Source organism: Ursus maritimus, unplaced genomic scaffold (assembly GCF_017311325.1).
Source record: "Ursus maritimus isolate PB19 unplaced genomic scaffold, ASM1731132v1 scaffold_4, whole genome shotgun sequence".
NCBI lineage: Eukaryota > Metazoa > Chordata > Mammalia > Carnivora > Ursidae > Ursus > Ursus maritimus.
The window spans coordinates 65,189,345-65,216,103 of record NW_024426552.1 but is presented as its reverse complement, the minus strand read 5'-3'; the positions used below and the strand labels follow the sequence as shown (position 1 = coordinate 65,216,103).

The 26,759-nt window shown below is 37.5% G+C and overlaps 1 protein-coding gene across 1 annotated transcript in view; it reads right to left on the bottom strand.

The window, feature by feature from the left end:
* The window catches only part of SLC49A4 (solute carrier family 49 member 4), a 67,524-nt gene that overhangs the window by 18,655 nt on the left and 22,110 nt on the right, over positions 1 to 26,759 (bottom strand). The window contains exons 3-7 of the mRNA XM_008708249.2: positions 24,168 to 24,433; positions 17,541 to 17,670; positions 12,279 to 12,387; positions 5,355 to 5,422; positions 2,086 to 2,213 (exon numbers count right to left, since the gene is read on the bottom strand). Of these exons, the coding sequence (XP_008706471.2) occupies positions 2,086 to 2,213; positions 5,355 to 5,422; positions 12,279 to 12,387; positions 17,541 to 17,670; positions 24,168 to 24,433 (701 nt within the window). The remainder of the gene's footprint in view (positions 1 to 2,085; positions 2,214 to 5,354; positions 5,423 to 12,278; positions 12,388 to 17,540; positions 17,671 to 24,167; positions 24,434 to 26,759) is intronic.

The window sequence follows — 26,759 nt, the reverse complement described above, 5'->3', positions numbered from 1 at the left end:
ACAACTGGGCTTTATAGGCAAAGCAATAAAAATTAAAGAGGGGGATTCCTGGCAGGATGGTACAGGGCAGAAATTTCCAAACCTTCCTTCACAGCACACTTAGTGCCTCAGTAATTTTTTCATGGTGCCCAAGGCTAAAAGAAACAACTAACAATTCTGTTAATTACATAGCTGGGGCCAAACCATTTAAGAAATATATAGGTCCTGACAATTTACTGGCCATCTAAAAAATAATACCCATATGTTGAAAGAAATATATTTTTATTTCATTCTCAAATAACCACAATCACTTGTAATGAGATACGTGCAATCTGATGGGCACTGCATGACTTCTCAAATCTTGGAATCAAATCTGAGAATCAGACTGACACCCACCCTCATATCCTGTTCCTGATTTTTGTGCAGTATTTAGTTTTTATCACAGCCACTGCAGGAAACCAAACTTTGCAAAGATAGGATGTTATCAAAAAGAATGCAGCAGGGATCTAATGATGACACTGGGAACTCTCTTGAATTAGAGGTTCACAGAGTATCTGACAGATGTGGAATATCCCTGTGTTTCCTTCAGAAATTCAGAATAACCCATGATGCCCTTGTGAATTTGCTGAGGCACTCCAGGGAAGCTGGCTTGGTAGGAACTCTAAAACAAATGCCATCTTTGAAAAATTTGATGCCTCTGATATATAAATTGCTGGTCATTTTATTACAGAGCACACACATGCAAACTGGGATACTATGACAGATCATTTTATAGACCAAGAGAGCTCTTGTTGCTTCTTCCTTTCCTTTAAGAAAAGATTGCTAAAGATGCAGATTTTTAAATCTGTTTGTAAGTAATAGCCACCTACTGGATTATGTGTTTAATTATGGGATTATTTGTTATAAAGGCAGACTGGAGGATTGTAGGATTACTTGTTGTAACAAGCACTTGCATGGGTAAGAGTACACGAGAGTCTGAAAGCGGCTCTACAGGGGCCTACTGCCCAGTGGCATGTATGTTTTATGGGGACTCCATGAGAGGAAGGTTCCTTTAGTCTATGTATAAGTCAGGCTGCTGATGGAATTAAGGTTGCTAAACAGCCGACCTTAAAATTGGGAGATTATCCTGGATTATCTGGGTAGCCTTGATGTAATCACATGGATCCTTAAAAGTGGAAGGCAGGGCAGAAGATGAGAACTCAGAGGAAGATGTGACTTGGAAGAAAGGTGCAGGTGATGTTGTATGCAAAGGACTTAACCCATTGCTGACTTAACAGACAGAGGAAGGGAGCTACGAACCCAGGAATGTTGGTGGCCTCTGGAAGTTAGAAAAGGCAAGGATGTGGATTCTTCCCTAGAGTTTGACTCTTTCTTGCCTAGTGAGACCCAGGTTGGAATTCTAACTGACAGAAATGTAAGACAATAAATCTGTGTCATTTTAAGCCACTATATTTGTGGTAACTTGTTACAGCAGCCATAGAAAACTAATACAGACCCCCCAAATGATACTTTTAATAACATTGCAATAGCAACTATAAATATTTCAGGTCACTTAGATGAGCTGAGTAAGCTGCCTATAATACACGTGCAATAGGTATTTGCCATTAAGCTGTGTTTTGTATTAATGATGCAAGAAGACTGAATAACCTACAGGTGCTGGTTGAAAGAATTTTACTGGTGTATACTTCAAACATCATAGCTGTATGCCTTTGTTCATTTTCCGTAGGCTTAACAATGATGTAATGGCTATAAAGAAGATAAGAATCTTTGCATCATGCTCTGATACCAATTTTAAAAGAATATAGGCTTTTCCACGCTATGTAACTTTAGACTAAAGATTATACTACCTTTCCATACATAAAATACCAATGAAAATATTTTAAATTATTTCTTGAACTCCTTTTAGATGGGAAGATAGTTTGATGCCTGGACACGGGAAACATTTCTGTACATTTATTAGTTTCATAATTTTTATAGTTTTATAACAATAATTATTTATTATATTTCCATTAGTTATGGAAAACAAGAAAAATTCCTACTTTTGGGGTATATATATTTTTGTGAACTGAAAATATCTATTCAAAGTTCAAAACAGTCTGTGTTCACCTGTGGTTAAAGGCAGGTGTGTGATGCTGTTCAAACAGGTCAGGGTGAACCACGTGGACGATAGGGTAGCCCCAGAAAACAGGAGGAGAAGAATCAGTTTCAGCATACCCCTGATAAAATCTGCAAACCTGAAAAGAAACAACGTTCTATTATAATTCTACCTAGATTTTTAAGGTACTATTTAAATTAATGACACACTTTCATTAAACAATAATTTCCTGAAGAAGTTTCCATGAGTTCTTTTTAAAGCAAGTAACAAAACTTTTTTTAACTGGTACATTTTGTGTGTATGTGATAAGTGTTACTTTGTGGCAAATATTTTTTTCCCTTAAAAAACACACAAAATGTCATCTCTGTTCAAGATCTATAACTTACAGGATGGATTCTGTGGTTTTAAATGCTACTTTTACTTTTCTTGAGTATTTTTCTATACTTTCCAAACATTCTATAATGAGCATGTATTATTCTAGTTTTAGAAAACAGGCTAACTTGTTGACATAAACTGGCAAAGTTGGCTCTTTCAAAATTCAAACTCGGAGAATACAAATGCTTACCCTCAGAGCCCCCGCGTTCCTTTATGATCTGGGCTCTGCCTCCACTCTCTTTCTGCCTTACTCTTCTCCAGCTGGGCAGCCCTGTTTCCGTTTCTCATATAAGCAAGGGTTGTTTCCCACAGCAACACGCAGCTTTTGCATTTGTCCTGTTTGCCTGGAATGCTGGTTACTCCCATTGCTGACGTGACTTACTCCTGCTTACTCCACAGGTCGTTCAGGTCTCAGAGTCTTCAGTAAGACTCTCCACGCTCATGGGAGAAGTCCTCACCATCCATCCCATCTCCATACCCTGTTTCTTCATAGCATTCATCTCTATTGGCATTCCTCTTGTTTTCGCATGTGTTTATTTTTTGTCCTCCCTACTAGACTGCAAGCTCTGGGAGAGCAAGAATGTAGCTCTGGAGTAACGAATACTATCCTATAAAGGTTGTGACTTATGCTTCATAGCATTTTAAGTTTTCAAAATTCCTGCTTTTTTCTGAATTAACATGAAATTAAAAGGCAAATGGTAGAGATGCTTATTGTTTAGTTATGACCCACGACTTTTCTATTTGCCAATCATTTTTCCTCATCTGCTAACTGTTGGCTGGAGAGGCACAATTCTCTGGCTGTGCCTACATACAACTTACTCTGTCCTTGAGAATTGTTCCTCTCGTGGAAAAACCGGTCCCATCCCAAATATAACATTTACCATGTTTTTTCTACTTTGAGGCTTTAAAATTGATCTTAATTTCTGTTGTGATTACATTACTGTCCTTCTTAATACTTTCGATGCCATCTTTTGTGCTTATTCGACCTGATAAGGTTAATCACGTTTGTAAGCGTTATCTAGACTAAAATAGCTTCCTATGACAGCTGATGCCATCTTTTGGTGGAAAAAATGGATGCACCTTTGCCCAGTGACTTAGGTTTGTTCTCAACTATTAAAGTTCACTAGCAGAAAATTCTTATGTACCCTGAAAAAGGTTCCACAACTTGATAGAAATTTCCCTCAAGAAAATCCAAAAACTGTTATAATTTCACGCCCACCAAACACTTTTTTGGTTTATGTTTTGGTATGCTGCAAGAATGTACTTGTCTGACAGGCAGATGGCAAGGCATGAGAGAATAAAATAGTTTTCTGGTACAATCAGAACTGAAACAGTTGAACAGTGAGGACGTTGACAGGGCCAGATCACACAAGAATAAGCTAGCCACTGTGATCTGCTATTTTTGTAGACCTAGTCCTTTCCGATGGGGTAATACCATCAAAGTATACTGTTGGACATTTGGTAGTGGCCTTTAGTAACATAATTACATAAAAATTCACCCAAGCACTAATGTCTATAAGGAGATTCTGTTCTAGGGATCCCCAAAATGGTGTTATGAACCTAACTTTAAAATTGATTCTAGGCCTAGCAGAGAGCTACAATTGATTTCAGATCTCAAAGTAAGGGTAGTATTTTTTAGAACTACCATTTCAACAAATTAGAAATGTCCTCACTCTCATTTTTCCCTCCAGCTCCATTTCTATATAGATAAAATTAAGGGTTTATAGAACGAAAATAAAGCGAAAGGTACATGTGAGATGTCATTTCTGATACATAATAGTTCCCTCTTTGACCTATCTGGTGCTCAGAATAGGATTTGGTTAATGATGACTCACTATAATTGGCCTGGAGATTTAATTAGAAAAATTAGATAGGATTCTGTCAAACGTGACAGGTCAATGTATCCATGTAGTGATTTCCTACAAATGCTCTCTTCCTATTCCTCTTCTTTAGCTTTTAGATTTTATTCTTACATTTCCCTAACTTATAAAAACCTCAGAGTGATTGCGAAATTACAGTGTCAATTTATTCTTTCATTATCCCAGAAACACTATGTAAACTGTAAGGTCTAGATATAATATTATCCTGTGTCAATTATGTTTAAGTATTTAGAAATTGAGGTGATTTACATATCTTATTTGATCTCCCCAAATATGTAATTAGATTCTTCTCTTTCTGGTAAAGTTGATTGCTTAATTTTGTTTTTGATGAAACAAGGTAAATGATTAGGGAAGTGAATGAGTATTATCTCCTTGGAAACACCAAGAATAGTTTTACAGGCAGTCACCTGGATGAGTGATATTTCCTTTTTTTTTTTTTCCCCAGAAAAAAAATGAGACCTTTTCCTTCTGACTCATTCTAAAAATGTGTTGTCATTACAGGTTAAGATCAAAGGGAGTTTGGTGAAACTGGAAATCCTTATGTACATTTTTCATCAAAATGGGAAAACACAAGAATGTATGTGCCACAAAAGACCGAAAATAAATATCTGCTAATCAGATCCTCCTTTTCATGGAAAGTTCTAGAGATGCTCTTAAAAACGATGCTTTTCAATTCTTCTCTATTCTTGATAAGTAATCAATTTGTCTTTATTACTGTACCACCTTTATCTGGGTTCCATTTGTAGATGCTGTTCTCCAATAATACGGAGAGAGGTGGCTTCATTGTGCTGGAAATAAATCTTCATCCTCCACAAACATTTTAGGACAGACTCCTCCTGGGAAAGGTTTCTTGTAGTAGCAAATTCTACTGCATATGAATTTTCCGGTAGTCTGAACAAGTGCCCTTCTCTGACCTTTGCCTTTTTATTTCCCCCTGAATTTTAACATTTACCAAAAGCAGCCATTTTTTCCCTGTTTTTTGGTTTTGGTTCAGTCTATTCACGTTTAACATAAAATATTCTCACCTTGCCATAGCTATTCCAACAACACAGCCTCCAACTATGGACCAAAATCCAATCCAGCCAGCATCTACCTGTGGAGAAAGTGCAGACACTTTTAATATAAGACTATCAGGTTGCAATTAAGAAGGCATGAAAAAAAGAGCTTCTCTAATCAATATATAATTCAATATATACGTATGAGTTTCTATGTACATGTATAATTCAATATATAATCAATAGCTAAATGGCAACAAATCTAGAAAATACTATTTAAGAAAATGAATAAAATGAAAGGATTCATGTGTGACTAATACAACTTATCTAAGTAAGTACATCCTTGATGAACTTTTTATTGGAATATTTAAATCAACAAAACAATCAGATGTTTTCACAAATAGATGTTTTCAAGCATGTACTACATTGTACTAGAACTCTTAATAGGAAAAGGACAGAAGATAGTCACTGACCTCAAGAAGTTTAAATACAAGCAACATACAGGAAACTACTAGGAAATAATCAGGTGCTCAAACATCTGGCAACAATTAAAGATGTATCAAGAGTCACAGAAGAGAGAGCAAGTGAGAGTGAGAGAAATGGGGGTTGAGCTCCTAGGAAGACTGCTGAAAGACAATTTGAGCTGGGTTTCAAATACATAGCTCATTTCATTCGTGGAAAAACATTTCTAACCCTGCCATTTAGTAGCGTTGTGACCCTGGACAAATTATGTCTTCTTACCCATAAAATGGACTAAATGAGGTAATTTGTGTACAGGACTTATATCAGTGGTCAGCATACAGGAAGTGCTCAATAAAGGCTGTTATTACTACTTGATGATGATTCTCCATCTATCTAATGTCTTATGTCTTTCCTCCCCTCATGGCCAAACTTTCTCAGAGCAATCCACAAATGCTGCCTAGATTTACCCATCACTCACGTATCTTTAACTCCTACTATGACTTGGGTTCTGTCCCAATTCATACCCTTAATTCTTGGTTTCCTCATTATTACAATGAGGATAACAAAGGGTTTCTTTTTGAGATTTAAATAAGCTAATAAATGTAAAATGTTCAATACGTGTAAGTGGTTACCATTGGAATTCCATGGGTCCCTAACAGTATCAGTGCATTTTGTCTCCTCTTTCCCTTCCCATGGCTACCGTATTGCCTATTACCTTATTTCTTACTTCTGGATTCCTGTAATAGTTTTTTTTTTTTTTAAAGATTTTATTTATTTATTCGACAGAGATAGAGACAGCCAGCGAGAGAGGGAACACAAGCAGGGGGAGTGGGAGAGGAAGAAGCAGGCTCCCAGCGGAGGAGCCTGATGTGGGGCTCGATCCCATAATGCCGGGATCACACCCTGAGCCGAAGGCAGACGCTTAACCGCTGTGCCACCGAGGCGTCCCCCACAATCTATTCTGCCCACTACTGCCAGAATAATTATCCCAATCATTCCACTTTCCTGTTCAGAAACAGCTACTGGCTTTCACTGTGGTTATAGGGCCAAGTCCAAACTTGACCTGGCACTTGAGAGCTGCCCAAACTACCTTCTACCATTTATTATTTTCCTAGTCATATTTCTCATTACACCTATGCACCAAAATATGTTATCGTCTACCTGGGCCTTTAGTTGGATTTCACGTCTCAGCTGCCATTCAAACACATGTGACTACATGCGCTGGAAGCGGGCAGAATGGAGGTGTGCAGCCTCTAGGCGAGAACCCGGAAGACGGCTGTGTGCCTCCTCCACGCTCCCTTCCCTTTGTGACCACTAGAACCGGGATGTAGTCAGCAGCCTGAACCCTGCATACGATGACAAGGTGCGAGGGGACAGGACTGCTGCAAAGTGGAAGCAGCCTCGGTCTCTAAAGCAGTGTGAGGAAAAGAGCTATCCAAACTGTGGACAAATGTCCTAGATTGCTATGTAAATGAGAAATAAATTCCTTAAGCCTCAGAATGTTGGGATTCTAAGTCTCATAGCAGCTTAGCCTACTCTAAGTAATACAATTACTTAACAGTGTTTGGTGCCAGAACAAAGATAAGTACTCTCCGGAGAAAGAGAACAGCCTGAGGCTTAATTTATCTCTACATTTTTTTTTTCATATAATTGGCATTTGGGGCCAGAGAATTCTCTGTTCTGCACAACTGCAGAGCATTTAGCGCCCGTCGCCTAAGGCCCACCCAAACATTTCCATCTATCCCCTGCGTGAGTGGGGGCCCTGTGTCAGGCTAAGAACCACTATGCATCTGACTGTACTGATCCTGCTCCTTTCAGGCCAATTGTGCTTTTCGGCTTCCTTTGTTCATGACATATATATATATTTTCTATCCACTAATAAATTAAAAATTTTAATTTTAAAAAAAGATTTATTTATTTTAAAGAGAGAGAGAGTATGTGCAAGGGTGGGGGGGCAGAGGGAGAGAGAGAATCTCAAGCAGACTCCCTGCTGAGCGCAGAGCCTGACTCAGGGCTCAATCCCAGGACCCCAAGAACCTGACCCTCAGCTGAAATTGAGAGTCTGATGCTTAACCAACTGACCCATCCAGGTGCCCCCTCTTTGCTCATTTAATTTTAAATTTCACTTTATTTAACACCTGGTGTGATTCCTGGTCTCTCCGAGTTTATACCGAGAGAGATACTTGAAAGGGCGTCTCAGGATTTATAATGTGAAGCGTAAGATCTGCAAAACCAGAATCATTTAAATGGGCGCTACACTCTTCTTTCTTGGAATTGAGCGTGCTTAGAATACCTGCCATCCAGAAAAATCAGTTAGAAAACTAAAGGAAGGCTTTCTTTTTACGGTGAAGGTACACTAGGTCATCTGGATTGATACTCTGGTTGAGAACTAGAAAATCTAGGGGAAAACCCATCTGATGGCATCAGAAGGCCAAGAAGGTAATTCCAGAATTATGGAACCGTGATATAGAATGGGAAGGAAATCCAGAAAGATAAGCCTGGTATTTGGGGACACTTTTCCCTTTGGGGTGTCTGCTGATCTCAGAAAAGGTAGCTAAGGGGCTGAGGGTTATCAATAGCCTTGCTGACCTAGGAAACAAAAAAATATGAGTTCAGGGCCTATTGTAAGGTGGGTGGCCTTGCTAAAAAAAAAAAAATCCAGCCTTTTTTTTTTTTTTAAGATTTATTTATTTATTTGACACAGAGAGAGCACAAGCAGGGAGAGTGGCAGACAGAGAGAAGGGAGAAGCAGACTTCCCGCTGAGCAGGAAGCCCGACGTGGGGCTCAATCCCAGGACTCTGAGATCATGGGTCACACTTAACTGACTGAGCCACCCAGGCGCCCCTAAACCTCAGCTTTTAGATGGTGACTTTGAAGGACTATACCTAAGAGTACTATACACTGGAAATAGAACAGTATTCTGTGGGACTAAAACCCAGCTTTAAGGGCGCCTGGGTAGCGCAGTCGTTAGGTGTCTGCCTTCGGCTCAGGGCGTGATCCTGGCATTATGGGATCGAGCCCCACATCAGGCTCCTCTGCTGGGAGCCTGCTTCTTCCTCTCCCACTCCCCCTGCTTGTGTTCCCTCTCTCGCTGGCTGTCTCTGTCAAATAAATAAATAAAATCTTAAAAACAAAAACAAAAAAACCAGCTTTAAGTAATCACAATTCCTGAAACTGGAGTACATGATTCCTAGACTCCTGTAAGAAAAAACATAGATCTTTCTGGGGCTAAATAACATCGTCTTGATGCTTAAATGAGCTCTACAACTTTTTATATACTCTGTTTGGTACTCAGTTGAAAATAAAGGCACACCTCATAAGGAGATAAGAAACCTTGGGAGATAAGAAAACATAAATGAATACCAAATATATAAACAGACCCACAGGGGATCCAGATCAAAGAATTATGAGATTTTAAGCAACTACTTTTAATAATTCAAAAAAGTAAAAGATCAAGCACTTCTACAGAAATGTGGAAACTACGAAAAAGAATCAAATAAAAATTTTATAACTTAAGAATATAACTGAAATTAACAACTCAGAGATGAGTTTAACAAAATATTAGAGATGAAAACTGAAATAGTGAGTTGGAAGAAAGGCTAGATGAAACATCCAGTCTGAAGCAGAGAAAGGCAAAAGGATAGAAAATTCAGAAAAGAGATTAAGAGACATAGGGAATATACTACGAAGGTATAACATACAGAGTCTCCAAAGGAAATTAGAGAAAACAGAACCTAAAGAAGTTAATTTTTATTTTATTTCAACTAATTTAAATTTCTTTTTTTAAAAAAAGATTTTATTTATTTGAGAGAGAGAGAGCCAGCACGAGCAGGGGGGAGGGTCAGAGGGAGAAGCAGACTCCCCGCTGAGCAGGAAGCCTGACGTGGGGCTCTATCCCAGGACCCTGAGATCATGACCTGAGCCAAAGACAGACGCTTAACTGACTGAGGCACCCAGGCACCCTCAACTAATTTAAATTTCAAATTAAATAGCCACAAGTGGCTAGTAGCTACTGTACCAGACAATGTAGTTCTACAGGATAACATATTGGAACATATTAATAAATATATGACTTACAAGGAAGTTAATTACACAGAAGTTAATTCTTTTTTTTTTTTTTTAAGATTTTATTTTATTCGACAGAGAGAGAGACAGCCAGCGAGAGAGGGAACACAAGCAGGGGGAGTGGGAGAGGAAGAAGCAGGCTCCCAGCGGAGGAGCCTGATGTGGGGCTCGATCCCATAACACCGGGATCACGCCCTGAGCCGAAGGCAGACGCTCAACCGCTGTGCCACCCAGGCGCCCCAAGAAGTTAATTCTTAAACTGATTTATAGATTTAAAAAATTCTAGCCAAAATCCCAATAAAGGGGCATATTTATTCTACAAAAAGCAAAATTTATTATAACACTAAAATACCTTGAAACACTTTGGTATCAGCACAAAGACAGGCAAATAGACTAGAGGGAAAAAAGTAGTTTAGAAACACATCTCTGCACACAAGGGCACTTCATTATGACAAAGATGAACTAGAGAGCCATGAGAAAAGCATGATCTTTAAAAAAAAAACTGATACTAGGTTAATGGATACCTATATGGGAAAAAAAGAAACTGAATTTCTACCTTAAAACAAGCACAAAATTCAATTCTAGGTTTAAATGTGACAAGAATAATGATAAAGCTTCTAGAATAGCACTGTCCAACAGTGCTTTCTATGATGACAGAACTGTTCTGTATCTGCTGCCCTTATATAATATATATATATTATATATATAATATATATATATATATAAATGAACTTTGAGCAAGCGAAGATTTCTCTCCTTCTCTCTGCATTATGGTCTCTGCTACACCCAACATGTACACTATTTCCGAGTTGGTTTCTATTCAATACTTCCTCTTTGTAAATACGGGTCACATTTCCTGTCTAATTTTTTTTTTTTTTAACAGTATGGTACATGCCATGGATGATACAACGTAAAGGTTCTGAATCCTTTTATCTTTCCCTAAACTGGTTGATTTTTGCGCTTTGTGTTAGTAGGCAGTTCAATTAATAACTAATCACCTTGAACTTGTATAGTCTTAATTCTGTGTTTTATTAAGGTAGGTAAGTAGAAACCAAAGTGTTTCCCAAGCCCTCCTCACTTGGTAGGATTCAATCTCCAAACTGTCTCCTCTGCAGATTTTTGTCAGGGCTTGTGTATGGTGGGTCTAAATAGAACAGGCCTTGTTTTACCTAGGGCATGGTCCTTGATTCTAATTTTGGCCTAGATTCTTGTGTCTCAGAAGCAGCCCAGGTATTAACAAGGTGTTAAGGAGGTCTTACCGTTACGGCGGAGCCCAGCACTGCGTTCCCTCTACTGTATTCGTTCTGCTTTACACCTCCTAGCAGTCTTTCTGTTAAGCCTCTGGTAGCTCTGCCCTTTATATGTGCATTCCATTTCTCAGCCAAGACTTGCTGAAGACCCCACACAGTCTTCTAGGGAGCCCCCTTCTGCACAGCTCTCTTCTTTACAATCAGCAAGAAAAAGGTAGCCCAATAGTAGGCAAGAGACTTGAACAGGTGTGTCACAAAAAAGGATATTCAAATGTCCAACAAACACTTAAAAAGATACCACTATAATGGCACTTAACTGCACAGCCACTAGCATCTTTAACTTTAAAAAGACTAACATTGCCAAGCGTTGGTAAAGATGTGGAGCAATGAGAAATTTCATGTCCTGCTGGTAGGACTATAAACTGACACAACCGCTTTGGGGGAAGTTTGGCATCATCTATCAAACCAGGCATATACTATAACCAGTAATTCTATTCCCAGCTATATATCCAAACAGAAATGTGTATAGAGGTGCATCAAGAGTGTATGAGAACATTCCTACAGCATTGTTGGTGACAGTCAAAACTGTCAACAATCCAAACGTTCACCAACAGTAGAAGGCACAAATTGTTGCTCATTCATACAACGGAATGGCGTACCAGCGTGCTGGATTCCCTCTGTTTGCCCCTTCAAAGCCCTCTACTCCTTTCTATCATGCCACCTGGAAGTGAGGAGAAGGAATACATGGCTGGAAGCATATAGGTGAAATGGTTATTTTTAAAGAAATGAGATACTTTATTCTGAGACTAGAGAGAAAGTGAGAAATTACATGACAAAGTAGCCACATATTTGATGATGGGATCTTAATCTTCTTTATAAAGTATGAAGCAAGACCAGGATGGAGTCAACAAAATGAAGATTTTCCTTCTTTAGTTTTCTGTTTATTAGCATCATTAATAGTAGCCAAATAAATGTAAAATTTATTGCTGTTAACAAAATCCAGGAAGAAAATCAATATTATTTTTAACTATTTCACTAAGGATCTTGCTTTTGCAACAATGATATCAGATAATATTTTACCCAGGCCTTGAAGCTTAAACCAAGAACATGCAGACAATATTTATAATTTAAATGAACTAAAAATACCTACAGCTTATATAAAAATAAAATGCTTACTTGGCTGACATGCACTGGTGTTAAAATCAAGTCCAGAACTCCAGACCAACCAGCAAATACACCAAGTGGTATGGCATATGCTAAAGCAATCATCAAAAATCTCATGTTGCTGTAAAAGAGAAGTAAAAGAAAATATTACTGCGGATTCAAAAATCTTGATTTTAAATTCTTACTCATGAAAAATGTAAGTCCTTTGGAAACTGGAACACCAGAATCAGAAATAGAAAATGTCAGTTTCATAATAAATTCAAAGTTCTTTAAATTTTTTTGTTTTTATAAAAATCCTTCTTGTTCGTATTGTTTAAAGTTGTCAATGTTTATTATATAGATGAATTACCAACATTATTTCATAGAATGAATAGGGAGGTTCAGTTTAAAAAAAGCTCTTATTTGAAAGGATAAATTACCATTTCTCCTTATGAACGAAGTGGAGGGGAAAAAAATCAAAGCTTAAAAAGAAATAGATAATTTGCTAGTTTTACTATTTTCAGAGAGCAGTTTTAACTTTTGTTTTATTGCTATTAAAATTTGTATTAGTCAAAGATTTTAATAGGCAATACAATGGAAATGGCTCAAAACCAAAAAGTTTAAAAATATGGGGAAAACACGTCCCTACCCTATTCCCCTCTTCCCACAATTACCAGTGGTAGCACTTTCTTAGGCAACTTCCCAGAAACATTTCAAAATATACAAGCTTATGTATATGTACAAATGTGTGTGTATAAGAATATATTCTTATTATAGAAATGTGTACGTATATTATAGATATGTGCATATTAATATATATACTCTGTGTGTGTGTGTATATATATATATATTCTTTACCCAATCTTTTTACATAAATGGTAGTATATTACAACCATTCGCTGAATTTTACTTTTTTAACTTAATAAGTCTTAGAACTCTTCCATCGTCAATAAAGAGCTTCCTCATTCTTTCTTAGAGCTGCATTGTACTCCATTATGTTGCTATATCATAATTTAACCAGCCCTCACTGAGAGATTTGTATTTTTTATTACATATGGTATATACACGATATACATATATATATATTACATTTTATATATAAAATTGTATTCTTTTGTTCCTACAGTCATTTCACACGTGCACTAGTACATTTGGGGAACTGACTTCTAGAAGTGCGACTGCCACGTCAAGAGAGTATGTGGATTTATGACTTCAACAGATGATGCCAGTTGCCCTCTAGAGATTGTACTTTCCTACACACTATCAAAATGGCTAAAACAACAACACAGTGGTAACACCAAAGTCTGGTGAAGATGCACAGACACCAGATGCTTGTGGTGATGAAAAATGGTACAGCCATTCTGGAAAATGGCCTGGCAGGTTTAAGAAAAAAAAAAAAACCAACAACAACTTAATATGCAACTACCATACAATGGCAATTGCACTCCTGGGCATTTATCCCAGAGAAATGAAAACTTGCGTTCCCACAAAAACCTGCATATAAATGTTTATTTGTCATGGCCAAAAACCCTCTAGAATCGACACAGATGTCCCTCAACAGGTGAACAGTTAAACAAACTGTACCTCCACACCATGGAATACTATTCGGCAATAAAAAGGAGTTAACTACTGAAACACAAAACCACCTGGTAGACTCTCCAGAGAATTATGCTTTTTTTTTTTCAAGTTTTTATTTAAATTCCAGTTAACAGTGTAATATTAGTTGCAGGTGTCGAATTTGGTGATTCAACACTTACACACAATACCCAGTGCTCATCACTAAAAGTGCCCTCCGTAACCCACCATCCATTTAACCCATGCCCTGCCCACCTCCCCTCCAGCAACCCTCAGTTTGTTCTCTATAGTTAAGAGTCTGTTTTCTGGTTTGCCCCCCCCCCTTTTTTTAAGCCACTCTCAAAATTTACGTACTATATGATTCCATTTACATAACATTCTTGAAGTGACATTATAGTAATGGAGAACAGATCAGTGTTTGCTAGGGGTTAAGAAGCAGAGCAGGAGGGAAGTAGATGTGGCTGCAAAAGGACAAAAAACGGGATCCTTGTGACGATGGAAATGTTCTGTATCTTGACTGTCAATGTTAATTTTCTGGTTGTGATATTGTACAACAGTTTTGTAAGATGTTATCACTAGGGGAAACTGGGTAAAGAGCCCACGTTATCCTTCTGTATTATTTCCTACAACTGCATGCGAATCTACAATTATTTCACACACAAAAAGTTTAATTTAAAAAATGTAATAAAAATTACATACCATTAACAATAGCTAGGAAAGCCCAAGATCTCTATGGGGGGAAAGAAAAAGCAAACTTTAAACTAATTAAGGGCATAGAAAATGATCTAAATAGATGGAGAGACAGTCTATATAGTCAATTCACCTCAAATTAATCAATAAATTCAATATAATCCCTATTAACGTTCCAGTTGAATTTTTTAGAAACTTAAATATGCTCTAAAGTTTATATAGAAAAATAAAAGTCCTTGGAAAGCTAACTTACCTTTAAAAAAAAAAAAGAAAAAGGAGGCCCTTATCCTATCACATATCAAAACAAACTGCATGGCTGAAATAAAAAATGGTACACAAACAGCTGAAGAATAAGCACAATGGAGAACAGAGGGCTAACAAACTGCTAATGATTGTTCAGTAAATAGTGCTAGTTTCTTTTATGGAAAAACCCCCACAAAACTCCTGCATCATTAGTTAACATCATGTACTAAGGAAGATTCTAGGTGGGTTGAATACCTCAATGTAAAAGATAAAACCAGAAAGTTAATAATTAAGGAATCCATGGACAAAATTTGTAGGTAGATGACAGAATGGGAATAGATATCTGAAATTTATCATTATTATTATTATTTTTAAAGATTTATTCTTTAATTTTTTTTTAAGATTTTTATTTATTTCAGAGACAGCGAGCGAGCGCACAAGGAGGGGGAGTAGCAGAGAGAGAGAGAGAGAGAGAGAGAGAGAGAGAGAGAAGCTGGCTTCCCACTGGGGCGGGGCTCGATCCTAGGACTCCAGGATCATGACCTGAGCCAGAAGACAGACACTTAACCAAATGAGCCACCCAGGTGTCCCTAAAGATTTATTTACTTATTTTAGAAAGATAATAAATATATAATGGTGGTGAAAACTTTGGAGCATAAACAATGATTTTTTTGTTTCCCCAGACAATGGAATTAGAATCTAGAGAAGCAGTTACTCTGATTAATCCACAAAGTAATGACTTCAGGCATCCTTTGAAGGGCCAGGGAAAACTACATGATAGGCTAGGGGGATGGGGCATGGCAGGTCCAAAGAACTCCCCTGGAGAGCCCTCCTCTAGAGGCAATGCTGCAGACTTAACTAATAATGGAAGAAATGAAGGAATGTTAGACATTGGTGAAAAGGGAAAGATCTTCTACTCTATGGTTTTAACAGAGAATAAAGATCTTGACTCTAGAGTAATTAGAAGCAAACACAGGGTATATATTGTGGTCAGAGTGATAATTTTACATTGTTTTTCCTTGTCAGAACAATTTTTTACACAACTCCTTAGCTTAAAATCCCTCAGTGACTCCTTATTTTCCACAGACTAGTCCAAATTATTAGTCTGGCATAATATGACCAAACCTACCTCTCCTGACTGCTAACTAAACTCTGGTGCTGCATAGGGAAAAACTTAAACAACATTAAAAAAAACTATCATTTTAAACTGTCATCCTACACATATGCACCACTGGTCACCATTCAATTTAATGAATATTTTTATTTGCCTATTATGTGGAAGGCAATATTCTATGTGCTGCAGAGATGTGATTTTTAAAAACTTTTTGCTATACTCCAAGCATATTTTCACTTTGTGATCTCCCCACATATACATACGTATATTTTGAAACAGAAGTCTCACAAAATACATGTACCCTTACTACATGTGATATAATAATATTTCCATTCTAGCTTATTTCGTCCTACTTTTTTTTTTTTTTAAAGGTGGTCTACCTACTAACTTAGTTGGCTCTGAACCAAAGTTTGAAAAACAACGTGACACAGCCTTACGAACGTGTGGCTAGTATTCTTCACACACTGAGGAACTAAAGGTTTCATTTTATTTCACTGTAATTAATTTAAACCAAATTCAAAAACAGCAGCAGTGCAAAGTACTTCCCCATTAACCACAACTTTATTTTTTTGGTAGGACTTATATTTCACTTTAACTTCTACATTGGGTAAGATATTACTGGAATGTGCCGGGTGTAGCATGTGTTGTTTCTAGTATTACAACCTGTCACTGATCTTGGTGTCAATGAACGGACTCAGTTCTCATTATTTTTTTTCTATACGGATATAACTTTGTAATTTGCTTATTTGAATATTTTATGAAGGAAAAAATAAGAGAGTAGAAGAAAATATGTTGCAAATTTCACAATGAGTGGCAACTGCAATGTGTTGCAGCAGAGCAAAACGAATGCTGTGTAAAGAAAAATTTTAAGACAATTTAGCGGATAATATTAAAGGACATGTTCAACAAATGCATGGTAAATTTTATAGGAGGTTTCTTCTCATCAGTCAAAAAGGAATAAAAAAATTAGTTACCCAAAATCAGAATTAAATGTCCAATAAACATTTTTCAAAAATTTTTTCACAAATCTGAGTTATCACTTTGGCCACCTATAAAATGGTTTGGATTCCTATACAGAAAGAAAACCATTTTTTAAAAAAATTTTTAAAAAGATTTTATTTATTTATTTGAGAGAAAGTGTGAGCATGAGCAGGCTGGGGGCAGAGAGAGAGGGACAAGCAGACTCCCCACTGAGCAGGGAGCCCAACGCAAGGTGGGGCTCGATCCCAGTGACCTGAGCCAAAGGCAGATGCTTAACTGACTGAGCCACCCAGGTGCCCCTGTTTTGGGTGATTTTTAAAAATAGATTTCTGATAGGGGTGCCTAAGTGGCTCAGTCAGTTAAGCGTCTGACTCTTGCTTTCAGCTCAAGTCATGATCTCATGGGTCTTGAGATCTAGCCCCACAGTGGGCTCCACACTCTGCTTGCAGTCTGCCTGGGATTCGCTCTCTTCCCCACTGTGCGTGCATGCTCTCTTTCTCTCAAATAAATAAATCTTAAAAATAGATTTCTGATAGGAAGCCCCTCTAAAATATTTAATCAGTATTTTATCAATTGTTTGCAACCTGATTAATGGGTTGCTGAAAAATTACCATCCTAAGTTACCTTAAATAAATGTGAAATTATCTTAAAGGTGCTAGTCAAAACCACTCAGTGATTCAAAGTGTATTTACCTTAATAATCTACAAAAGCTCCGCCGATAACTCAGCCGCTGGCTAGCCGCAGCAACACTGGGAGGAAGTGGAGGCCGGGGTGGGAAATAAGCTAGTGTTGCAGAAAACAGTAAGCAGACAACTCCAAATTCTGGGGGCAGGGGAGAAAAAAAAGAATAAAATGTTAACCAGACAACATAGAAAGTTCAATGTTTCAAGTATTTATTTATCTAACAAATCATTAACTAAGCTCTAGGCATAAAAAGATAAGCAAAATATAGTACCTAGCAAAATTAGTTCAGTCTTGTGAAAAAAACAGATCCGTAAAGATATAAATTTCAGCAGCTCATACGTAAGAAGCCATACTATGGTACACACTACATAGACGGAAACACTGAGGCAGAAGCAAATGTTACTCGAAGGAAAAAACATTAAAAACCAAGAGCATTGTAGTATAAGATTTTGAAACAGATCTAAGATGATTGTCTAATAAGCATGGTACTCAGAAAGAAAATATATGATACAGAAACTGTAGTAATAGGATAGGAGGTTTATTTGATCAATGATTGGATATTCCAAAGCACAGCATAGCACAGACTCAATTTATAGGCTGTATGGAGAATCTGAACAAAACAGTAATGCATCCAAAAATAACAAGAAAAAGAAAGCAAAATTTAATGACTAAAAAGACTAGCCACTGTAGAATACTAAACAATTGGAAGTAAAATGAACATCCAAACAATCTTAATTTGGTACCATTAGTAAGGAAAAGATCGTAGGAGTCCTGATCATTCCCTCCAGAGTTCTGGCACTTGTAAGTCACAACTTTTGTTGTGTCCAATTTAGTAGAAAAGCATGACTCCCAAAAGGAAAGTTAGGAAACTTGGAGTAGAGACCTGCCTATGCCATTAATTAACTTTTAATTTGAATGAATCCTTTATTCTTCGTTGTCAATAAAGGGACTGGACTAAGTGACTTCCTGAGTCCACTCAGTTGGATAATTTTAATTCTAATTCTAGGGCTATATTCTTAGCAAAAAGTACAATATTCCTGTAAGACATTTAGACATGGATAATGTCTTTGTTCTTTGTCAGTCTGAGGAGCAATAAGAAGTTAATGAACTGTTTTAATTTACAGATCTTCTAATTAACAACAATGAATGAGCATCTTCCATATACTTATTGGCCATCTGTATTTCTTCTTCTGGGATTGCCTTGTTCATATTCTCTCTATTGGCATTTTTGTAAACAGCTTCAGAGAGATAATTTGCACAATATACAATCCACACATTTGAAGTGCACAATTCAATGATTTTAGTATACTCACAGAATTGTGCAACCATCACCACAATCAATTTTAGGACTTTTTCACTGTCCCGAAAAGAAACTCTGTACTCATTACCCACCCCCTACCCCCAAATCTCAGCCCCAGGCAACTACTCCCTAATCTTTCAGTCTCCCTGGATTCGAGTATTATGAACATCTCATATTAATGGAATCAGATGTGGTCTTTGTGACCTGCATCTTTCACTCAGCGTAATGTTTTCAAGGTTCAACTATGTTGGAGCAGCATGTATCAGTAATTTTATTCTCCTCTCTTGCCAAATAATATTCCATTGAATGGATAAAGCACATCTTTTATCCACTTAAGTTGATAGATATTTGGATTGTTTCCATTTTGGCTATTATGAATGATGCTACTATGGACATTTGCGTATAAATTTTTGCATGGATGTATTTTTACTGCACTTGGGTATATACCTAGAAATGTGATTGGTGGGTCATATGATAATATATGTTTAACACTTTGAAGAACCAAAGTGGTTGTGCCATTTTATTTCCCTACTAACAACGTATGAAGATTAAAAATTCTCCACTTGTTCACCAATATTTATTTCCCATTTTTTTAAAAAAGGTTTTTATTTTTTAAAGATTTATTTATTTGAGAGAGTGTGTGCGAGAGCATGAGTAGGGGGAGGGGAAAAGGGAGATGGAAAGGGAGAGAGAATCTCCAGCAGGCTCTACTCCTGTGTGGAACCCAACGTGGGGCTCAATCTTACAACCCTGGGATCATGACCTGAGCTAAAACCAAGAGTCAGACGCCTAACTGACTGAGACACCCTGGTGCCCCCTGGAAGATTTTATTTTCTTAAGTAATCTCAACACCCAATGTGGGGTTTGAACACAAGAGCCTGAGTTCAAGAGTCACATGCTCTACCAACTGAGCCAGCCAGGCACCTCATTTCATTTTATTGGTTATAGCTATCCTACTGGATGTGAAGCGTATCTCATTATGGTTTTAATTTGTATTTCCCTAATGACTAATGATGACAAGCATTCTTCATGGGCTTGTTGGCCATATGTATATCTTCTATGGAGAAATTTGAGTCCTTTGCCCATTTTCTAATTTGGTTGTCTTTTTGTTGTTGAGTTGTAAGAGTTCTTTATATATTCTGGATATAAGTCTTTTATCAGATATATGATTTGCAACAATTTTCTCCCATTCCCAGAGTGAGCTGTCCTCTCCCTTTGTTGATGGGTGTCCTTTGAAACATGAAAGTTTTTAATTTTGATGAAATCCAGTTATCTGGTTTTTCTTTTGTGCTTTTAAGATTTCACACCGAATCCAAGGTCACAAAGATTTACTCCATGTTTTCTTCTAAGAGTTTTTACTTTTAGCTCTTACATTAAGTTTATAATCCATTTTGAGTTAATTTTTATGTATGATGTAAGGAAGGGGTTCAAACAGATTCTTTTGCATAATGGACATCCTAGCAACATTTGTTGAAAATACTATTCTTTCTCTATTGAATTACCTTGGTACTCATTTTTTTTTTAAAGATTTTATTTATTAATTTGACAGAGAGAAACAGCCAGTGAGAGAGGGAACACAAACAGGGGGAGTGGGAGAGGAAGAAGCAGGCTTCCAGCGGAGGAGCCTGATGTGGGGCTCAATCCCAGAATGCTGGGATCACGCCCGAGCCAAAGGCAGACGCTTAACGACTGCACCACCAAGGCGCCCCAAGGTACTCATTTTTTTAAGTTTTATTTAAGTCATCTCTATACCCCACGTGGGGCTCGAACTCATGACCCCAAGATCAAGAGTTGCATGCTCTTCTACCTGAGCCAGGTAGGCACCCCGAATTGTCTTGGTATTCTTATGAAAAGTCAATTGACTGTAAATGTAATGGCTCATTTTTTGGAATCTCACTTCTGTTCCATTGAGTTGTGTCATCCTTATGCCAATACCCTGCTGTCTTAATTAGTGAAGTTGAGTTTGTAGTAAGTTTTAAAATTGGGAAGTGTGAATTCTCCAGCTTTGTTCTTTTTCAAGACTGTTTTGGCTATTCTGAGTCCCTTGCATTTCCATATAAATTTTGGGATCAGTTTGTCAATTTCATTTTACTTATTTAACTTAATTTAATTTAATTTAATTTGGAGGGGGATCAGCTTGTCAATTTCTGCAACAAAGGTAGATGGATTGTACTGAATGTGTTGATCAATCTGGGGAATATTACCATATTCACAATATTAAACTCTCCAACTCACGAATATGGGATGTCTCCATTTCTTTAGGTCTTCTGTGATTTCTTTCAACAGTGTTTTATACTTTTCAGAACACAAGTTTTATATTTATTTTGTTAAATTTATTCCTAAATATTTTCTTTTTGAGGCTATTATAAATTGAACTATCTTCCTAATTTCATGTTTGGATTGTTCATTGTTAATGTATAGAAATTGTTCATTGTTAATGTATAGAAATACAACACATTTTCTTGCACCTAAAATTTGTGTTTTTAGGATGAACTTGTTCATTCCTGCTGAACTTGTTAGATCTGGTAGTTTTGTGGTGGATTTCAGAGGATTTTCTATCAAGATCAAGCTATTTTCAATAGAAATAGTTTTACTTCTTTTGCGATCTACAGGCCTTTTCTTTCTTTTTCCTACTTAGTGATTCTGATTAGAACCTCCAGCACAATATTAACTAGACAGAGCAAAAGTAGGCATCCTCGTCTTATTCCTGATCTCAGGGGGAATGCCTTTAGTCTTTGACCATTAAATATGATCTTTTCTGTGGGTTTTTCATAGACACCTTTTGTTAGGTTGAGGGAGCTCCTACCAACTAATTTGTTGAGTGTTTTTATCTTGAGAGGGCGTTGGATTTGTTAATGCTCCCCCCCCATCAGGATGATCACATATTTTTTCTCCCTTATTCTACTGATACATACGTTAGTTGAGTCTTACATGTTAAACCAACCTTGCATCCTAGGAATAAATCTCATTTGGTTATAATATATAATCCTTTTTTATATGTTGTTAGAATTGGTTGGCCAGGATTTGTGGGTTTGTAGTTTACTTTTCTTATGATGCCTTTGAAATAATTTAAGAGTCGTTAATCTTTTAATGTGGCAATTCTAGCAAAATATTTTTAATGGAATAAGGGTCATGGGACAATATTTCAGGAAAGCAGACTGGCAAATATGAAAGCACTGAAGCAATAACTAGGAAGCTGTGAGTAGAAGCTTTGGATTCACTGGAACCAGGAACCAGAAGGATGAAGACCATTAATACTGCCGAACAGTGCCTAAAATCCAGCCATTTAAAAGACACGATTATTGTTAAGTTTTCAATAAAAAGAATGATGTGACCAAAATAAAGTTTAAAATTTATGTGACACTGCTTTCAGTTTTATTCACTACTTTTAAATTTCATTTTTCTTTTATTTTTTTTAAACAAAGAAAAACTTATTTATTTTTTAAAGATTTTATTTTTAAGTAATCTCTATACCCAACATGGGGCTTGAACTCACAACACCAAGATCAAGAGTCGCACACTCTACCAACTGAGCCAGCCAGGTGCCCCTCAGTTTTTTTTCTTTAAAAGGAGTTGTCTAAGGGGGGGGGGAGGGGTTAAATGCTTTATATACGCCACAGCCTCTGCTTTTGCTATATTCCCTCAAAAACATATTTAAAAATGTAAATCTCACTGTATAATTCTCTAGTGTAAAATTCTTCGGAGTGTGGCCTTTGCCTACAATATGGTGAATTTCAAACCCATTAGCCCTGCTTACAAGTCTTGCAAGCCAGGTAAGCCTGGCTTACCTCTCTAGCTAAACTTATCTGTCACTACTTTGACCAGGAAAGTAGTGAACCTTAAACCTTAAACCAGGTTTAAGCCACTCTGGACTCTGAGTTGCCTGACTATACCAGGCTCTCATCCATTACAAGGCTTCTTCTCCACGGCCCCCTCTCTTTCTAGTATGTTCTTCCTCCTGCCCACTGTATTTGGCTAACTTCCTCTCATCCCTCAGGCTCCACCTTAGATGCTGCGTCTCCAGGAAGCTCTACTTGACCTCCAAAATCTAACCTAGGTGCTCCTCCTGAGGTCTCAGAGCAACTGTCCGCCTTCGGTTACAGCACTTACCACCCTGTTTTACAACTGTTCACCAGTCTGTTCCTTTGGGACACTCTTAAGTTCTCTGAAAGTTGGAACCATGTCCACCTCAGTGCCTAGCACGGGAACAGATACATAGGAGGTCAAAATATATGTGTTCAATGAATAAGTGAGTAAATTAATAGAAAGTTCATCATAATATGGTCCTGTATCTCTCCAGCCTCATTTTCTGCCACTTGTTACCTACACCCACATATACATATTTACACTACTTTAGCCATATGAAATTACGTGCAGTTCTTTGGACATACTGAGCTCTCTCATACCATATCTGCCCTTGCAGTGGCTATTCCTTCTATGTGGAATGCCCTACCTCACTTGAACACTTGGTGAACTCCTATGAAATTCTTAACTTTAATTATCACATTTTTGCTGAAGCCTTCCCCAACTCTTCAACTTCTCTCCAAACTCAGGCAAGTTAGGTCTCTCAAGCTCTGTATATCTATTAGTATGTTAATAGTCTTCTCAGTGATCTTACCAATTCCCAGCACTTAGCACAATGCTAGAATACACAAAAACTTATAAAGAGTTTTCTGAATGTAGAAGGAAATAACAAACAGGTATACAGGGCGGAGGAGTCTGTAAGAGACTATAATGTAAGTGTGGAGTAGGGCTTAACCCTAGCAATAAAGAGAAAGGACCAAGAAAATGTTTTGGAAGGGTCAATAGCCCTTATTAACAGACTAAACAGAGAGAGGATAGGGAATGAAGAGAAGAATAAACTAAACAGAGAGAGGATAGGGAATGAAGAGAATAAACCGTGGGTGACACGGGTTTACCAGGTCAGAGAGGAGGGGGGAAATTGCAAGGGAGAAAATGGGCTTAACAGCTACCAATAGATGGTTAACAAATACTTATTGTGAATCATGACATTTAGTTTTCTATTCTGATCAGATATCTACAAAAGACACTAGACAATGTGTTCTATGGTGCTTAGTTGTAAATGGATGGGAAGAGTAAAAATAAGAAATAAACTTCCATGCAGCAATAATACATTTTAAACTTAACAACTTCCTAGAAAGGATAAGTTTTAAATAGGCATCTCCATGTTCCATGACAAGAAAAGCACACATGTGCATATGTATATTTTGGTCCTCGTAAGTATTTCATAAGAAGTGATCTGATATAGAGGGTGGAGTAAAGAGGACTGGGATAAAGATAAAGTAGAGGGGGAACAAAATAAACTGCAAAATACCTGCATATAATACAGTCTCTATGAGATCTTTAATGTGGGTCCTGCTCGTCTCTGAAGCAAGAAGAGGCGACGTCCCATTGGGGGCTGGGACAACAAGTGGCCCAACTAAAAACGCGCATGCTCCACCAAGATAACTGAGCATTGATGCAATGGCTGTGGCGGTGGCCCGTTCATCTGCAGAAAACCACGTCGTAGAGAGGAACGGAGCTGCGTTCATTACCGTGGGACCTGCCAATCCATTTAACAACTGTCCTCCATGGATTAGTCTGGAATTAAAAAAATCAGAAGGCTGTGAGGCAGCTGAAGCAGATATTTCTATGCAAGAAGTTGTTAGCCAAACTGCAGTTTAACTCTGGCATTAAGGATACACGTCTGTAAAAAACAGGACATGTCTGCAAGGTAAAGCATGTCGACTCCCCATGAGGGACACCAAACACAGTAACAGTTACCCCTTATTCATTTATTGACGCCTCTGATTTATGCCACATGCCAAACTAAATACTCCAAATAACCTTGTTTCATTCATTACAAAAACCCTATGTGGTAGCTATTATTATCTTTATTTGTTGAGATGTTAAAGCCTCTGTTTTTCTGGGAAGATTAAGGTACTTGCCCAAGTGCTAATGGGCAAAGCAGAGACCTGGACCCTGGTTGACTCCAAAATCCATTTTCTTTCTACTAGATTGCATCTTATAAACAGACTTAGTAAATGCCACCAGCCATTCAAACTAATAATATGGTTGAGCTCAACGTGTCTTAAAATAAAATGATATTTTAAAAAGTACAATGGAATAGTACTCAGCATAAAAAGAATGAAATCCTGCCACTTGCAATGACGTGGATGGAGCTAGAGAGTATTATGCTAAGTAAAATAAGCCGGTCCGAGAAAGACAAATACCATGTAATTTCACTCATATGTGGAATTTAAGAAACAAATGAGCAAAGGAAGAAAAAAAAAAAAGAGAGAGACAAACCAAGAAACAGACTCTTAGCTATAGAGAACAAACTGATGGTTCCCAGAGGGGCAGCAGGTGAAGGGTGGGGAAAATATGTGATGGGGATTAAGCAATGCACTTATCATGATGAAAGAAATCATAATAAAATGATATAAAACATTTCATGCCTGCTCTGCCAGGTGACAGGAATAAAAAAAAGAATAAAGAAAAGAAAACCATCATTATAATATCTTCTAATAGAAAAGGAAGTGGCTGAGGAATTAGAGGACTTGGGTTCTGGTCCAGCTCTGCAACTAACTAGTTGAATGGTTCTGGGCAATAGATCTTTGTGGGATTCCATTTCTTCTCCCGCAAAATGAGATTTGTCTAAATTCAATATCCATTCACTGAGTATCTGTTAGGTTAAACTACTCTAATTACAGGAGCACTACGTTCCTTCCAGTCCTAATACTCTGTGGCTTTAATTGCAAGGGTTGGTGAAGGGTAGTTTCTTGCTTCTATTCCATTTGTTCTCTTGCTCATCTTTTCTCAGTATTCTATTTAGTACTCTATCCTGTTCCTTGCCAACCAAACCCTCTTCTCCCATTGCTCCCTCCACCCCCAACATACACATTCTCATTCAAGAGTAGCCTTGAAGGAGAAGAGAAGCCGGAAGTCCAACAAGCATACCCAAGAAAGGGAGGCAAATCAACCTCTTCTGTCTTGGAGGTAGAGGAAAGGGAAGGAACAGTTTATGTGACATACATGTGATACTACTTTTTGCCCCCGTTTTGCTATTCAATCACCATGAGGAGACCAACCCCCACCCTTTATTTAATAATTACCACCTTAAGAGACTTAGAAAAAGTTTTTTAAACAGGCATATGGGAGAGTGGTAGGGCCCTACTGTAGAGGCGTGAGTGGGAAGTGAAATATGTGAGTTAGGTCTGCTCAAATCTTTGTAAATGTTGGAAAACTTATTGTGAAGGCAAAAAGAGCTCCAAGAATCATTACTACTACTAAATTAAGACTGAAGACATTTTAAAATCTTGTGAAAGGGGAACTTTTTTCTAAATGACAAAAACAATTTAAACTGTTTATGAAACCAAATCCCTACTCCAAACACCAGTGGATCCCCAGCTGTAACATAGCAATTTCATCACAGAAATACTCTTCAAACAATTATCACTGAGTGGTTTTATTCATGATCCGTGATGGCACAACAGACAGTGCATGATGGCGCAGAGAGGAACTGCTTTGATATTTAATACCTTTAATGAGGTGTTCCTGAAAGACCCATCTCATCCAGGAGGAGAAGGGCTGTAATGAATAATTTTATTATGCCTAAAAATGTTAAGAGAAGAAAGCAAACACAGAAGAAACAAACTATCAACAAAACAAAACATGATAAAACATTATGAATCCTAAAAGGATTAAGGCACAAAACTCAAATTATTGCCATGGCTTAACTATGTGTTAACTCTCAGTGGAATCACAAATAGACTATTTTTTTAAAAGATTTTATTTATTTATTTGACAGAGAGAGAGAGCACAAGCAGGGGGAGAGGCAGGCAGAGGGAGAAGCAGGCTTCCCGCTGAGCAAAGACACTGAGACAGGGCTTAATCCCAGGACCCCGAGATCATGACCTGAGCCGAA